The sequence below is a fragment of the Choloepus didactylus genome, chromosome 5, assembly GCF_015220235.1.
Source record: "Choloepus didactylus isolate mChoDid1 chromosome 5, mChoDid1.pri, whole genome shotgun sequence".
In the NCBI taxonomy this organism is placed as follows: domain Eukaryota; kingdom Metazoa; phylum Chordata; class Mammalia; order Pilosa; family Megalonychidae; genus Choloepus; species Choloepus didactylus.
The window spans coordinates 148,774,905-148,791,610 of record NC_051311.1 but is presented as its reverse complement, the minus strand read 5'-3'; the positions used below and the strand labels follow the sequence as shown (position 1 = coordinate 148,791,610).

The window sequence follows — 16,706 nt, the reverse complement described above, 5'->3', positions numbered from 1 at the left end:
CATCTTTTTTTTTTTTTTTCAACATCCAAGGAAATTCTGTCATCTGTATTTTAACATCCAAGGAAATTCTGTCATCTCCTTTGTCTACATAGATGTGACCTCTTCCTTTTTTATCCTTCTTCATTATGAGATGTATTTTTTCCCCTCTCACTTTTGGCAGATCTTTGAACAGAGTTCCTTTGTAAACCCTGTAAGCTGGCAGTGGACATATTCCCAATAAATTTATTTATTTGTACAGCAAATGTTTACTGAGCCTTTGGTATGTTCAATTCTGGGAAAATGCAACAGTGAACAAAGCAGTGTTCCTCCTTTCGTGGAGGGGGAAACAGAGCATCAAGTAGGATAAAGAGAGAACACTCAGTGTCAGAGGTCCTTTCTGTCAGTGTCTCACCATCTGCCTTTATTCAGGAGTGTTCTGAGTTGCTTTTAGTCCATGTCAGGGCTGTTGTCAGTTCAATAGTGTAGAGTCGAAAGCCCCTTCTGAGAGGTGAGCAAGTACAGCCTCCAGCAAGACCTAAGGAGACTTAGTTTTTTGTGTGCTTCTGTTTTGTTTGCTTGGAAAATTATTCCAAGCTTATAAATATAAGTGACTCTATTAATATTTGTTCTTGTTTGGTAACCCATAGTAACATTTTTACCCTCCTTTCATTGAAGGCTCTTGAGATCTGTCAACAGAGAAATTTTGTGGAAGAGACAGTTTATCTTCTAAGTAAGTAGCTTTTATTTGTCTTAGTCCCTGAGAAACAGGGTAACAATGTGATACAATTGCTTGTATAGGAATGGACATTAAAAGTATTACAGCAGTTAGACCCTATTTTGTGCAAAAGAAGATGGAAAAGAAGATTTCATACCATGTTGAAGAAGGAAGAATTATTTAATAAGTGCTGTTGTAGCAATCCATCACAAACAAAACTGAATCAATCCACAGTTCACAACACAAAATTAATTGTAGGTGGATTGGTGAGTTTGTTATTCATTTTCTAGAAATTCTAGTCAGCATATAGTACCATCCTATTGGTAGAAAATCATCTTTATTTTCAAAAAGTCACATCCTAACATAACTGGAGGAAATGGAATTGAATTTCAGAGTTCTAAAAGGAAAGGATAACATTATAAGTATAATTTAACTGTCGGTTATTCCCTTGTCCTCTGGCTCCTACCTGCATGTGTGTAATAACAGTTTTTGTACTCTGCACACCCAGATGCAGAACTGTGATCTTTTCACATTCCTCCTATATGATCCACATTCATAAAAGGAGTGTTGATTTCCCTGAAGATTTTATAAGGAAGCTCTGTGCAGATGTGCACATCACAGACCCCGCAGCATATTGATGCAGAGTCCATATTAGGCATTTCCCCAGCGTCACTTCCCTGCCCTACCTTACTCGGGTTTTGCACTTTACACCCTCTCCTCACACAGCTCTCAGCCTCTCTGGCTCCTTTGGTCTCCAGAAGATCTCCTGTTCCCATTTCTGCATATGCAGATTCATGGGGGCTCTCAGCAAACCCAGAACTGTCCACTTATAGGATCTCCCTCCCTTAGGAGAAAGTGCCTGTGCTTTGGGCACTGGGTTTGTTACTTGAGATATTCTTGAGGTTCTCATTGCAACCTCAAGCAGCTCATCAATTTACTTCTTCCAGGCAAATACAAGAAAAAATCTGGTGGAGTAATTTTTTTTTTCATCATATCTAATTGTTTTAAAATGCATTCAAGAAACTTAAAGGGAGAAAGAACCTGATTTTATAAAAAAAAAAATTAAACCTTATATTCACTTAAAAATTATTTTTTAAAAAAAACATAAACTGGGAATAATTTGTAGCAAAAACAAAATACTAGAAGGGATAACAAATGGGATTTCATTTTACTCACAAGCCAGTTATCAGTTGATATTGGCCACCCATAGTGAGAAGGATTCTCAGGCCAAAGATGAACTTGGCAGGAAAGAATGCCACGGTCCACTCCCAGTCCCTGTTGCAGGCCTGGGGCAGGGGTAAGCGTGATGGCACACAGCCATGCAGTTGTTCCTCCACTGAGTAAGGATTTCTACTTGTGCTGTCTTAAAAACTCATTGTATCTGTTAAAAAAAAAAAAAAAAACAAGAAAATGCCAATCTATCAGTGAGCAGAGTGTGTAAAGATAATTAACCAAATAGAAGCACAGTTGTCAAATACTCCGGTAATTAAGCTTGCAGTCAGCACAAAGTGATCAGAAGTGCAGCATGACTCCCAGATCTCTAAGTCTTAACCGTGGCTGAGCATGAAGGTATTAATATCCAAAAGAATTACAGGTCTGTCAGAAAGAAGTACAAATCTGACAGACCTGGGTTCAAATTCCAGGTCTATAGTTTAAAATGGTATGATCTGGGCAAGTTGCTAACATTTCAATTGCCTCTCCTGTATAACAGGTTATTAATAGTACATACCTCCTAGGAGTATAGCGATAATTAAATGATATAATTCATGTGAAGCACTTAGCTGAGCACTCAGAACAAAGTAGACACCCAGTAGATGGGAGATAGTGGTTCATAGCTTTGTTATAGGTAGAAAATGCAAATGCCACGTATGAAGATACGCTTTATCTTAGCTTTCAAACTGTGTAAACAAGTTGAGAGATGCTTGTTCTTTGAAAAAGTGTTTATTAAAATAGCCTAAATGAAGTCCTTGTCACATCTGCACCCCACCTAGGCCGAATGGGTAACAGCCGAAGCGCCCTGAAGATGATCATGGAGGAATTACATGATGTTGATAAAGCAATTGAATTTGCCAAGGAGCAGGATGATGGAGAACTCTGGGAAGATCTGATTTTATATTCTATTGACAAACCACGTAAGCAGAAAAGCCTTCTGCAACTATAATTTTATTCTCTGTGTAGCCAGTTATGTCTAGAGTAAGAATTATCCCAAGTCAAATTGGGTTAAAAATACAGTCAAGTATCTACAATTAAAAAAGGGGGGGTGCAGGTGCATTGTAATGATTTCCTGTACAGAGAAGCCCTGGAGTCTCATCTCTTTGCCTTACCTGAGCATGATAAAGAACAAGTCTTTAACCTGATAATACTAACTGTATCCCCATGAAGTTTCTTTTTACCTACACAGCCAAACGGAATAAATGTCATCTTGGTTTTGTGTGGTTTGTTTTAGTTTTTACACAGGGGACATTTATTTTGAAGGCATTTAGCCTTACCAGTCTCTTTTTGGGGAACATTTAACTGTTACTGGATGTTGACCGTATTTGGATGTTTGCTGTTATAGTATTTAGTCTCTTTTTCCTGCCCAGTAATGCTCTGGGCACCGTTCTATTAGTGTAGTGTCGGGAGTCTTGTTTTGTTCTTAGCTGGCCCTCAGCTTGATCATTTGCATTGGGTCTTCCATTTTGAAAAGAAAACAAATCAAAGCAGGCATCCCAACAGTAACTGAAGTCCTCTTTTGAAGATATAGAAGCAATTCAGAAACCATCAGTGGTTTAAAATCCCGCCCTCCTTTTTTTTTTTGGTAGGAAGGTTTATCTCTTTTGAGATTTGCAAGTTCTAGAAACTGCTTTATGATTGTCTTTTTTAGTAAGAAGAACATGAAAATAGCATTAGTAAAGTCAATTTCATATTAAGATATTTACATGACCACACATCTTTATCTGGCTATCTAATGTAGCTTGAGAAGGTAGTATTTTAAGGATGTTAAAGGAGGTAAAGTGGGTGTAATGGAAAACATCATGAACTTCGGAGTCTCATGGTGTGAATTTGGGTTCATTACTAGCTAGCTGTGTGACTGAATAAATTAGTTAACCACTCGTTTCCCTTTTCTATAAAAGGAGGACAATAATATTCCTACCTTGCAAACTACTGGAGAAATGTGTATAACAGCTGACCCGTAGTAAATTCTCAATAAATAATTGTTACCCCACCACCACCTGAAGATAAGTAATCATTTGCTCTCCACCTGTTTTTAAACTCTTGTCATTCAGCTTCTCCTTTATGGTGTAAGAAAAGGGAAAGTAAAGGAAGATTAGTTCTTGAGAATTGGGAAACTCAAATGGTTTTTAACACTTAATTTGAAGATTTGAAGGAAATAATTTTTTTCCAAAAATTGTACACAGCTCGTATGTTAATTGTTTTATATGATATTTTTATAGCATTTATTACTGGCTTGTTAAACAACATTGGCACACACGTTGACCCAATTCTACTGATTCATCGTATTAAGGAAGGAATGGAGATTCCCAACTTGAGAGATTCCTTGGTTAAAATTCTGCAAGACTACAATTTGCAAGTAAGTATCCTTTCTTGGACAGTGAGCATGTTGAGTGAATTAACTGACTACTGGATAAACATTTCTAGGATTTATTTTAGTTACTAGTCAAATACTTTAAATTTGATAATTAAAGTGTATTTAGGCTAAAATATTTAGAAAGCTATTCAAATAGAGAAAGCTATCTGATTCTTTACTTATCCCCAGATTTTCCCTTCTTGCTGAGCAGGTATTCTTACATCTTATTCGTGTGGTACATGTATCATGGAATTGAGGAGGGTTTGGAAGTGGTTTGGTGGTTGTTAGTAGGGCAACCTAAACATTTTTAAGAGAATGAGTATTGTGTCCATTTGGTGAAATTAAAAAAATGTTTCTCAAATAATTTAATAATTTTCCTTGACGCTACTCAGTAATCCATTGCCAGGAACATGTTAAGCTTTAAGATTTCATTTAACCTTAGATCTGTTTTCTAGACTAGTACAACCTTATTATTGTATTAAGGAAGGAATGGAGATTCAATTCAGAATTTGTGTTAAGAGTAATGCAACCCATTATTTTCATATAAATAATTAACGGACAAATTACAAAGCATCCTTATCTTTTCCTTAAACGAATTCTTACAATTACTATTTTTGGTATGCTGGTAGCTTGTATAGGACCTGAAACTATGTAAAACTATTTAAAACATATTTCCCTTAAAATTAGACTGTACTTTCTCTATTTTATTTGAAAATGAGTTTCTTTATTATATGGATAAAATTACCTTCCTGGCAGGAAACACAAAGATTTCCACGGGTAAAGCAAAAAGATAAGGTGTGGGGTTGTTACCAAGGTACAAAAGGGGAAGAGCTTTATGATGAGGACTTGTGGGGCCAGTGATGACACGGGAGGGTAAAGAGTGGAGGGAGGGCTGCCTGCTGAACTCGGGGTGACCGCCTCAGGGAAAAGGTGGGGCACGGGAGAACACATTCCACACCGGAGCAGAGGCCATTAGGCAAAGCAGTGAGCAGAGGATGCTGTGTCCTCCAAGCCAGGGGAGAATTGAGGCTCAGGGCGCCATCATCTCTGGTGTTCTGGGGCAGTTCTTTGGGTTATGTGAGTCATCCGGGGACAGTTTGCACCGATCACAAGTATAGGTATGTGTTTATTTGTAAATTGTGCATAACCTCTTTACAAAGACATAATGTACATTTTAAAGCATAAACAAAGAGAAAAGTCAACTTAAGAGGAAATAATACTGAGAAGTTGCTTTTATTTTATGTACTAAAAAGAACCCCAAGCACTTTTTGCTCTCTTTGAAGCATTTTTAATTTTGAGATTGAGATTGATTACTCATTAAAAAAAAAAAAAGTCTTGATTTAGCTGTTTGTAAAATAGCAATTCAAAGATTTAGTTTAAAGCCCTTGGTTTTTGTTTTGTTCCATTTTGTTTGTATTAATTCGTCAGGCATTTGTTGTGATTTACTGAATGTTTAGCTTAAGACTAGGGATGCTAGGGCCTTTGGGATACATATTTCAGGAAACAATATTCATTCTTCCATCCATTCCACAAATGTGTATTGGCACTTGCTGGGTCATGGGAAGACATAGTGAACAAGACAGACATGGCCCTTTCGTCACAGGGCCCACATGGATGGCTCACCCACAACCACCCTAATGTGTGCGCAGTTCTACCCTTGGTTTTAATTGTCATCAGAGCTGGAAAAAGTTCCCCTACAGAGATCCAGCTGGTAGTAACTAGTTGAATTTTTTATTTTCTAAGAGAGTTTAAAACACAGTGAAAATCACTGAGAAAAATTAGGTTAGAAGAACTTGATTCCAAATCTAAATGGTACAAATAAAAACATTTTTAGCAACAAAATTGCATAAATGATGAGAACATTTCTAAGCCTCTATTTTCAAAAAGATCACTCCATAGACCAGTTTCTATTTCAAAACTGTTATTTCCTCACTCACTAAATGCCACCCTTATCTTGATGATTATTGGGTTTATTAACTTACTTGATATCTGCTAGGGAACATGCTGGCAGCGGCCATTGTTTTTACTTCACACTGTGAGTGAAGGAGAGATTGACTGCAGGAAGGAGGCGTGTCAGTTCTGCTGTGCTTGTTTTCCTCTTATGCTTACCATGTTGTTGTTTTCACTTCACAGTTTATTTTTAGGAACCTTTTCAGGCCACCTGTTCATTTTACAAGGATTTAATTTAAAACTTGATGATATCTCTGCATCCACTTGTCTGTGCACTTGTGGACTACAGCCGTCATACACAGCACACTGGGAATGAACCGAGATGTGAGGCAGCCCTGCCAGCCCCCACCTTGTGCTGCTCCCCTGTTCCTCAAGAGACCTTGCCATGCTCTGCGTGAGGGGCTGGAGCAATCTGCATAGTAAAATATTCATGAAACTTACTATTTTCCCTATTTTTGATTGAAATTACATTTAAAAATATAATTTTATTTCCATATCCAGGAGATATTCTAAGACACCCCTGGAGCAACCAGTCTCCTAGAGGAAAAAAGACAAACCTCTGCAATATAGCTTTATGTTGACCCCTCCTTGCCTGTCCTACCTCATGTCCCTCTTCTCCTTGGCAAGAATCCACCACTTGAGTCAACCTTGGTAACCCTACCAACACCAGGCTCACTCTCCTGGCCATGTGGTTTTCCCATACTGAGAATATCCTAGAATGTCAGTCCAGTTCCTTCTCCTGGTTCAGGATCTAACTTAAATTTAATTCAAGTCTGCATCTACCTTTACCTTCCCCTTTATTTCATTTCTTTTAATTTCTGTGGAACTTGATGGAACACTAGTCTTGAGGGATAAGTGCTGGTCTGTGGCAGGCACTTCGAGTGAAGAGGCAGCTATATCAGCAGGTGATTGCAGTAGTAATTGTAGTGCTGCCTCCGCTGAAATAGAAGTTATATGCAGGGTACGATGGGAGCTCAGTGGAGGGAGCAGTTAACTCTTATCCCAGAAATCCCCGGAGCCTTACATGCACAAAGAGTGTAAGAATCACGGAAGTTCCTGCCCTGCAGGCTCTGTTGTCTCCAGGGCTAAAAGCAAAGCCATCTGCTGACATTGAGGGGCTTGGGTGACAGGATAAAGAGAATGGTGAAAAATTAGAATAGGGGCTAAGGAGAAGGTGAGAGTAAGCTGATTGAGGGCAAATAAAAGATTGCTCATCAGCATCAAAGGTCTAATTGACCTTGAAAACCCTGATTTCCTAGTAACTCTGTTCCCCATGATCAATATTTTCCAACCAAGCTCAGCAGCCGGATGTAACAAAGAGGGAACTTAACACCTGGGTTCAGAGTTAGGGGATGCAGTGGAAAAGTTAAGAGGGAGAAGTTGAAAGAAGAATGATGGTTTCAAGAGCAGATGTGGGGAATATAAAGGAATGAGAGAGCTGGAGGGGCAAGAGGTTGTGGCTAGGGTGGGGGATGTTTTATTAAAATTTCCAAATGGAGTCATTGTGCACATGTTGAAAAAGTGGAAGGAAGGTAAAGGTTACTGGGGTAGATGTAGTTGAGAAATTGTGAGGCTAGACCCTTGGTTGAGTCATCCAAATGGACATTGAGGAATTGGGAGGCTGTAGAGAAGCTATAAGCCAGGCACCAGCATTCTCAGTGAACTGGGCTGTGAACCCAGTGGTCTACTGATTACTGTGGAAATACTGGATACCACAACTTTAAAAGAGGAGAGGTTTTTCTTGAAGGTTGGGGTATGAGAGAACAAGGAGCCTTCACACAGGAGGACTTTGTGGAATATAGGGTCCTTGGGAGAGAGATGGTATTAAGTTAAGGCAAAGAAGTAGAGAACCTGTTCTGCAAAAAGCTTAAAGATACACGTGTATCTCTTTAAAGCGGAATTTAAAGGTTGGCAGATATCCTGGGGGAAGGTTATCAGAGGGAGAAGAGTACAAGAAGGAAGGAAAGAGGGGAATGGGTTAATAGAAGAGGTGATGTAAGGAGCTTGTGTTCCGTGCAGTGCCCCAAGGAGACAGTAAAGTGGTCCAGGAATGGAATTACCTAATTCTGAAGCTTAGAATTAGCTTTGCTGAAAGTGGTTTCAGTGTCAAGCCTGGTCATGATTTGTGTATTATTTTTTTCTTACCAATCCTTGGTGTGCCAGGATTGCTTGAAGTTTCAAGAATAGACTTATTGAGAAGTCACAGGCATCTCTGACCAACTCTACCCCTGGGAGGTGACTAAATAATTACCCTTCTGTCCTTCAGCGGTGGTGCATGAAGCTTGGCCTCAAGGTTGAAAAATGTGCCTTGCCTTTTCAATCATCACCATGCCTAAGAGGCAGAGCCTATGAAAACTGCCACACCTGGACTTTTGACTAGATCTCTGATATCTCATTGAAGGATGGATGGTATACCAGGGCAGGTTGTTCAAAAAATTCCAGGGAGTCCTTCTTATTCATATAGAAAATAAGTTTAGCATTTTTTCCTATGAAAAAAAGCTATTCTTTCTCAATAATGACCATTGTATTTGTTTTCTTACTTAGTTTTTTTCTCTAGGCAGATAATTAGGGCTCACTGTAATAATAACTTAAATATGTGTTTAGAGTACTTTGCAGCTTCCAGAAGATTTTTGCAAACATGTTTTCATATAATCCTGTTTAGTCTTTTTTTTATGTTTTCTAAAACTATAGATGATTTTCATATGTTCTCAGGTAGCAAAATAAAATCTTGGCAACCTTGTTAATTCCAAAAATTCGAGGGAATTTCTGCAGGTCAAAATTTTGAAGGTCTGTCACTGACCTCAGAGCACTTATTTTGCTAATATGCCTTGGGAACCTCTGAACCTCTGAGTTGTTTAGAGACACCTATGACTTCTCAAGAAATCTGTACTTGAAACTTCAAGCATATCCTGGCACACCCAGGGGTAGTAAGAGCCAATAATACATAGATCATCATCAGCCTTGACAATGAAACCAATTTCAGCAAAATTGATTCCAAGCTTCAGAATCATGTAATTCCATTCCTGGACCACTGGGGCACTGACAGAACACAATCTCACTCTCTCTATGAGTGAGATTTACAATAGAGTATGCAGCATTTTCAAACTTATTCATCTGCTGGAGATGCTTCGGAAGATCACTCATCAGGCATTGTTAATTCAAAAGAGTGTAGAGGAAGTTTTGGAAAAGAAACTCAAAATGAGCAACTCTTCTGGTTAGATGTCTATGATGTTAAGGAAATAGGATAGTCAGTCACATTTTCAATTTTGATTTTTTTGTTTTATTATATGTTTTTACACTTTGTTGCACTGTTAGCATGATTACTAAACAAATTTTTAAAGCCTCATGAAGTCAGTGAGATTAAAAAAAACTTCTTTTGATTTTAGATCTGATTTCAAGGACAGATATCATTTGATTTGATATAAGTTATTTATAAAAAATGCAGTGTAAATGATATTTCAATTTTTATCATTTTTATAATTTTAACAATTGTCAATTTTTTCAATTTTTACTGGCCACAATTTCTAAATTATATTTATGCTATAAATTCATCATTTATATCCATCCTTACATTTTTATTGTTGGAGACTTTTTTACCCTTAAGGATTACTGCACCTTTGTTCTGAAACAATTCTCTTGTGAGAGTCTTGTTTGACAATCATTTCATCGTCAAAGGAGTCCTTTAGGAACTGTTGTCCCCTTTTTGCAGATGAGGAGACTAAATCAAAAGGTAAATGATTTGTCCGTCTAGGAAGGTGATGAGCTGGGTTTGGATCCGAGATCCTCTGACTAAAGCTCATATCTTTTCACTCAGGACTGTATTAGTTCTCACAACCACAAGTGATCCCTAAGAAATCTGCTATTTTAATTTATTAGTAAGTTCTTAATTTTTCAGATAGGTAACATCTCTGGGAGAAAAAAAGAAAAAGAAAGAAAGCAAACATTTTTTAACTAGTTCCTAAAAGAGGCAGCGTGGTGAGCTGGAAACGGCAGTTGGCTAAGACTTGAGAGTTCCTGGTGTGAGCCTGAGCTTTAACCTGAATTAGTTACATCACCCTGAACAGGTCTTTGTATGTCCTTGGACTTCTCTGTTTCCCCAGGAAAAGGACAGTGAAGGGCAGGGATTGGATTAAACCTTAAGCTCAATGCTTTAGGGCTACATAAATTCATAAGGCTAGCTTGATGTAAGACAAAGGGTGCAAAGCTGAATTACTTTTAGGCTAATACCTGCCTACTGGCATTTCTCTGTCGGGAGCAGAATTTTAAGAAAAATGGCCTTTCAGCCTTGAGACACTGGTTTGGGTCTCCCGAGTAAATCATCTCAAAGATCTCTCCAGAATCCTGTGGTTTGGGAAAAGACATATATATTTGCAAAGATGTACACGGCATTTAGCGCACCAGCCATGCAGTAGGAATTCCTCTGGGTTTTTGTTATTGTGATAATTGACCCCTTGCCTTTGGATAGAGGTTGCATTTGACAGAGCACTCCACAGGTGTCCTTCCAGTGGGTCCTTGCCACAAGCCTGTGTTACAGATGAGAAACTTGAGGCCTTTGCCCAAGTCATGCAATATAGGGCTGGGATTGGAACCTTTGGATTCCAAGTGTGTGCACTTTCTCTATGATGCTCTCCCTCCTAAGATTTGGGACTTTTACTTCCTTTCTTTTCATAGCTATTGCTTGTCATTATTCTCATTTTTTTTAAACTTTCTATTTTGTTTCTATTTTGAAACTTTCAGACTTACCAGGACAGTTAAAAAACCATACCTGCCTGCCCCATACAGGGAACTGCAAGACACCCTTATCCCCCCCAGATACCCAGATCCACCAGTATTAACATTTTGCCACGTTTCCCTGTCATTCTGTTTATCCATCTGTCTGTTTGTCCATCTGTCTATTCATCTATCTGACTGTTTATCAATCCATTTTCTGAATATTTGACTGTAAGTTGTATATATCATGCTCCTTGAGCACTTAATACTGCCATGTACATTTCCTAAGAACAAGGATATTCACTTATATAACCACCTTAAGTGCAGTTACCAAGTTCAGAAAAGTTAATATTTATATAGAGCATGCAGTCTATATTCCAATTTTATCATATGTTCCAATAATGTCCTTTTGAGCCTTATCTCCTCCCGTATTCAGTCACGTCCAGAATCACATATTGCACTTAATTACCATTATCTCTCTAGTTGCTTCTTCCCCCCGCCTGCGTCTCTCTTTTACATGGGGGAACATACATACAATATAAATTTTCCCATCTCAAACATACTCAAGCATACCATTCAGTGGGATTAATCACATTTGCAATACTGCAGTATCTGCACCATCTTTCATTACTAAAACTCTGCCATCTCCCCAAAGAGAATCCCTATACCCATTATGCATTAACTCCCCATTTGCCTTGTCCCCTGCCCCTGACAACCTATATTCTAATTTCTGTCTCTGAGCTTGTGTATTCTCTACTATTTTTCTTTGTAGGTAGCATGGAACTTAAATTTAACATCCTATATCTACAATTTCTTTTTACTTTGATAGCAACTTAATTTCAATTGTATGCACAAACTATGTTCCCATGTCCTCCAACCCCCAAGCTTTATGTAGTTCATGTAACAAATTCTGTGTTTATACATTATGAGTCCAAAACCACTGATTTATTACTACATTTTAAGCATTTGCCTTTTAGATCCTGTAGGAAGTAAAAAGTGGAGTTACAAATCAAAATACATTAGTACTGGCATTTATATTTACCCATATCATTACCCTTACTGGAGATTTATTTTTTCATACAGCTTTCGATCTATTGTCCATTTAGTCTTTTCCGTTGAATCTACAGAACACTCTTTAGCATCTCTTGTAAAAGATGAAAGATTTCTACAATCTAAAGAAAAACTAGAGTATTTTAGCATCTCTTGTAGGACCAGCCTAGTAGTGACAAACTCCCTCAGCTTTTGTGTATCTGGGGATGTCTTAATCTCGTATTTTTGAAAGACAGTTTTGCTAGATACAGAATTCTTGGTTGGGAATTTTTTCTGCTCAGCACTTTAAATATGTTTTCCTACTGCCTTCTTGCCTCGATGGTCTCCCTTGTACATGATACATTGCTTCTCTCTTGTGGCTTTCAGAATTCTCTATCTTTGGCATTTGACGGTTTGCTTATAATATGTTGTGTGGGTTTATTTGGGTTTATCCTGTTTGGAGTTCATTGAGCATCTTGAAGGTATATATTCATGTCTTTAGTTAATTTGGGAAGTTTTCAGCCATCACTTCTTTGAATACTCCCCCTGCTCTTTCCCTCTTTCTTCTCCTAATAGGACTCCCTCAGTGCATATATCGGTATGCTTGATGGTGTCCCACAGGTTCTTCAGGTTCTGCTCTCTTTTCTTCATTCTTTCTTCTTTCTGCTTCTTATACTGGATGATTTCAGTGGTCTTGTCTTCAAGTTTACTGTTTGTTTATTCTTTCAGCTCCAATCTGCTGTTGAATCTCTCTAAAGAATTTTTAATTTCTGTTACTGTACCTTTCAGGTCTGCTTGGTTCCTTTTCCTAATTTCCATTCTTGATGTTGTCTTTGTGTTCATCTGTCGTTTTCCTGATTTCCTTTTGTTCTTTGTCCATGTTTTCCTTTAGCTCTTTGAGCATATTTAGGATCGTTTTTTAAGTCTTTTTCCTGATATGTTCCAGGTCTGATCCTCCTCACTGATTTCTTATCCTTGAATCTGATCCTTTGCCTGGGCTGTTGCTTCCTGTTTCTTTGTATGTTTTGTAATCTTTTCTTGAAGTCTGACCATTTTGGCATTTTTAATGTATTATCACTTGAATTTAGATTCTAAGGCATTTGTTCATTAAGCTTGTTCCAGCTAGTGTTATGACAAAGCTTTTCTTGAATACAAGCAAATGGTAAGAATAAGGAAAAAAAGAAGGAAATAAAGGAACACCTTTCTCAGTCTTTGTAAAATGACCTGTTTCTGTGTGTTTCTTCAGAGCTTATCCAGTGAGATTAGAGTGTAGTTTGATGCCAAAATGTAGGAACCTCCCTGAATGTTTCTACATGTGGATTTTCTCTTGGGCATGCATGTGTGGCCCTAGAAATTCTCCATTTACCTGGTTCCAAATGTCCCCTCTTCCATAGGAAACCCCTTCCTCACCATCCTAGGCACTGTACAGTATGTCCCACACCAGCAGTCCCTTGGCCCAGGCAGCCATAACCTCGCTGCTCTCCCACAGCATTCTGTAGGACAGCCCTGTGAGTTGCCTTGCATGTGCAGGGCAGGTTCTGGGACACAAAGTCCCTAGACTACCACCAGACAGATTTGGCCAGACGTTCATGCTCCCACCATATGCACATGGGTTACTCAGCTCCCTCCAGAACCAAACCCAGGAATCTGCACCGGGAGCATGGGCCAGCTCCACACTGAGCTGGTGAGTGGGTGGGAATGGGGCCAGCCAGGCTGCCATAAAATCCTACCACTCTTATGTTTTCTTTTTCTTGGTTTGACACTTACCCTGTTACTGCAATCCTTTAACAGTTTTCTGGAACTTTGAGAAAGATATTTCTGCAAGTCCTTGCTGATAGTTCAGAGCTTCTGTGGGGAGACAGAGCCATGATGCTTCTCACTCCACATCTTGATCAGGGAAGGGTATTGCTCTCATATTTGATTATGTTTTATTCTTTCTGCACCTATGACCAGGATTAGGGTTGTGAAGTTTTGTTTGGGTTTGTTTTTAAAAGACACATAATTCTCTCACCAGCTACTCACCTAAGGAGACATTGACCGGCTTGCTTTCCTTCAGTTTCCAAAAATGTTACAAATAAGGCCAACTTCACCTGATGAGAAAAGGAAATTTTACCTTATACTGTTCTTTTTCTTGGAATGGAATATAGATTCTAAAGACATGGTCTGCCATTCCTTATAATCACATATACCTATTTATGATTATGCTTTTATTTTCAATTTGTCTGTGTACAAGGTGACTTAAGTGCTGAAACTTTTTGGCACTCATGCATTTGGTTTCACACTTATGGCACTTACCCTCATTTCTACTGTAGTATTGCCATTAAATTCTGTGTGCGTGCCTTGTGAAAGGTGTTCTGTGTTACCTTTTTTCATTGAAATGAAAATTACAAATGGTGCTGTTTCATGAGTCTTTCTTCATTCTATGTATTTCTCACTGGTTGTCCCACTGGTCCTGTAGGTACATTCATTGGAATGGCAGGTTACACTAAAGGAGTGTAGAGGATAGGCATGGAGTGCAGATAGGCAGCCCTTTGTCTCTCGAAGAGCAGTGAAGGACACAGTATTTGCAGTCCCTGATACAAGTCCTGGCTTTGTCATTAACAAACCCATTGACCTTTGGAAGAGCACTTAAGCTTTATGAATCTCAATTTTCATTAGTTAAATCAGCATTTGCCAAACCTGACTACACACCAGATAATCTGAATTCTTTCTTAAATCACATGGTTGCAAGCACCACCCCACATCTGCTGGATTAGAGTCTCATGGGGAGGACCAAGAAACGCATCCTTAACAAACAGCCTTGATAGTTCTTACACAGCCAGCCAAAGACTGAATTTAGGAACCTTGAGACAGATGATCTTTATAGTATCTTCCAACTCTAAAGTTCTTACTAGAGGCATTTCATAAATTGCACGTGCATATTTAATGTTAAATATTCTATTATAAATCATCTGTAATTTGTATTTTGCAGCCTGTAATAAAGTAGCTTGGATTTTCAGGTAAAATTGTTTTTAAAATGCCATATGTATGATTGTTTATAAAACATTTATGTAAATTTTTGAGTGCCCGCTGTGGACACTGGGGTAGAAACCAACAGGCCCTCGACCCATGGTCTCCTAGACCAGCAAATAAGTAAGATGCAAACCTCCCCTTGAGCAGCTCATGATCTCAATTAATGTTTCTGGTAGAAGGAAGAAGCATTCATACTTCCATTTTATTAAACTTTAATTCTCCTTCCCAATCACCGGGGTAAAACACCAAAAACCTGGTAAATTGACTCCAGATATCTTCATGCCTACCAAAATTATTTTCCCCATACTTGCATTTGCTATGGTTGCCATACTTCTTTATCCAGTTTCCCATATCTCTCTACTTGGAAATCCAAACACAAAAGAATTAAGAGGAAATCATGATTTCTTACTATTTGCCTTTTTTGGGCCCACATGGGTTTCTTTTTAACTCAGAGTAAATAGGCTCTTATTTTTCTTCTGAGAGAAGAAATCCCTGTCATCAACTTTTAAGATCAAATGGGATATTTTTTTCTTTTCAAATTATTTCAATTTGGCCTCATCAGAGCTTTAAGGTGACATCAGTGGCTTTTGACAACCAGTTATAGCTTCTTTAATCAATATAGTACTTGCATACTTTGTGCTGTTGTAAATTTAAATGATTGTATTTATAAGATAGTTCTTAAAAACCAATATGAGACCTTAGATTCTCCCTATCTTTTCCTTCTTATTTCTCTGCAGTTCATCGTCTTTGATGATAATCCCAACCAAAAGGAAAGATTTTCTAGTGTAATACGAGTCTCTTAGCATTGTGGTCGAAATAATAGATTCTGAATTAGGAGAAATGGTTTCCCTGTGTAGCTCTGGTATCATTTTGGGGACTTTGTAAAACAGGTAGCCAGAATTTGCAATTCTAATGATAAGCATTGCTGTGTGAACAATACGATCTCAGCAAAGAGTTCAAGAATTTTCAAAGAGTGTTTTAAAATAAAAATTTCAGAAACGTGGCAATTTTTTTATGGCTTTCTTCCCATGGCAGCTGTTTCTAATGAACCATAATAACTTTGCTGATGTACAGTTCTTTTATTGCTTTATAAAATATCTGTGAGTCTGGTGCTTTGCTTTTGGTTGGAATATTATCAAAGAGGATGAACTGAAGAGGAATCAAAAGGAAAGATTAGGAGAATATGGTGTCTCATGTTGGCTCTCAACAACTACCTTATAAATCCATTCTTATTTAAATTTACCATAGTATACAGTATGTGTGTACCTAGTTGATTACAGAAAGCTACAGCTGGTTGTTTTGAAAGTGGTAACAAAGAAAGAATAAAGGCCATATTAATATAACGTAGAATTTAGAAAAACTTAGAACTATGGAGGGAAGCAAAATCAGATAAGAGTGGTCTAATAGGATGTGGGAAGAAGTTGGCCCATGGCCTTGGATAATCTTACAAAAATAGAAAAAAGTCCCTACAGGAATATGGATCTCTGAAAGATAATACCGTACTTTCTAAATGATACCTAAAAAACATATGTCTTAGTTTTTCAGCTGCTAAAACAAACACCATACAGTGGGTTAGCTTAACAACAGGATTTTATTGCCTCATGGTTTCAGAGGATAGAAGGTTTGCTTCTTCCAGAGAAAATGCACACACACACACACACACACACACACACACATACATATCATTTAAATTATAAATTCAGTGGACAAGATAAATAGCAGATGAGACACAAGTGAAAGGGA

General features: G+C 38.1%; 1 protein-coding gene across 5 annotated transcripts in view; it reads left to right on the top strand.

Moving 5' to 3' along the window:
* Positions 1 to 16,706, top strand: part of VPS41 (VPS41 subunit of HOPS complex) — a 194,022-nt gene that overhangs the window by 165,695 nt on the left and 11,621 nt on the right. For all 5 annotated transcript variants that reach the window (XM_037837118.1, XM_037837116.1, XM_037837117.1 and 2 more), the window contains 3 exons: positions 655 to 709; positions 2,686 to 2,826; positions 4,129 to 4,265. In XM_037837118.1, coding sequence (XP_037693046.1) covers positions 655 to 709; positions 2,686 to 2,826; positions 4,129 to 4,265 — 333 coding nt within the window. The remainder of the gene's footprint in view (positions 1 to 654; positions 710 to 2,685; positions 2,827 to 4,128; positions 4,266 to 16,706) is intronic.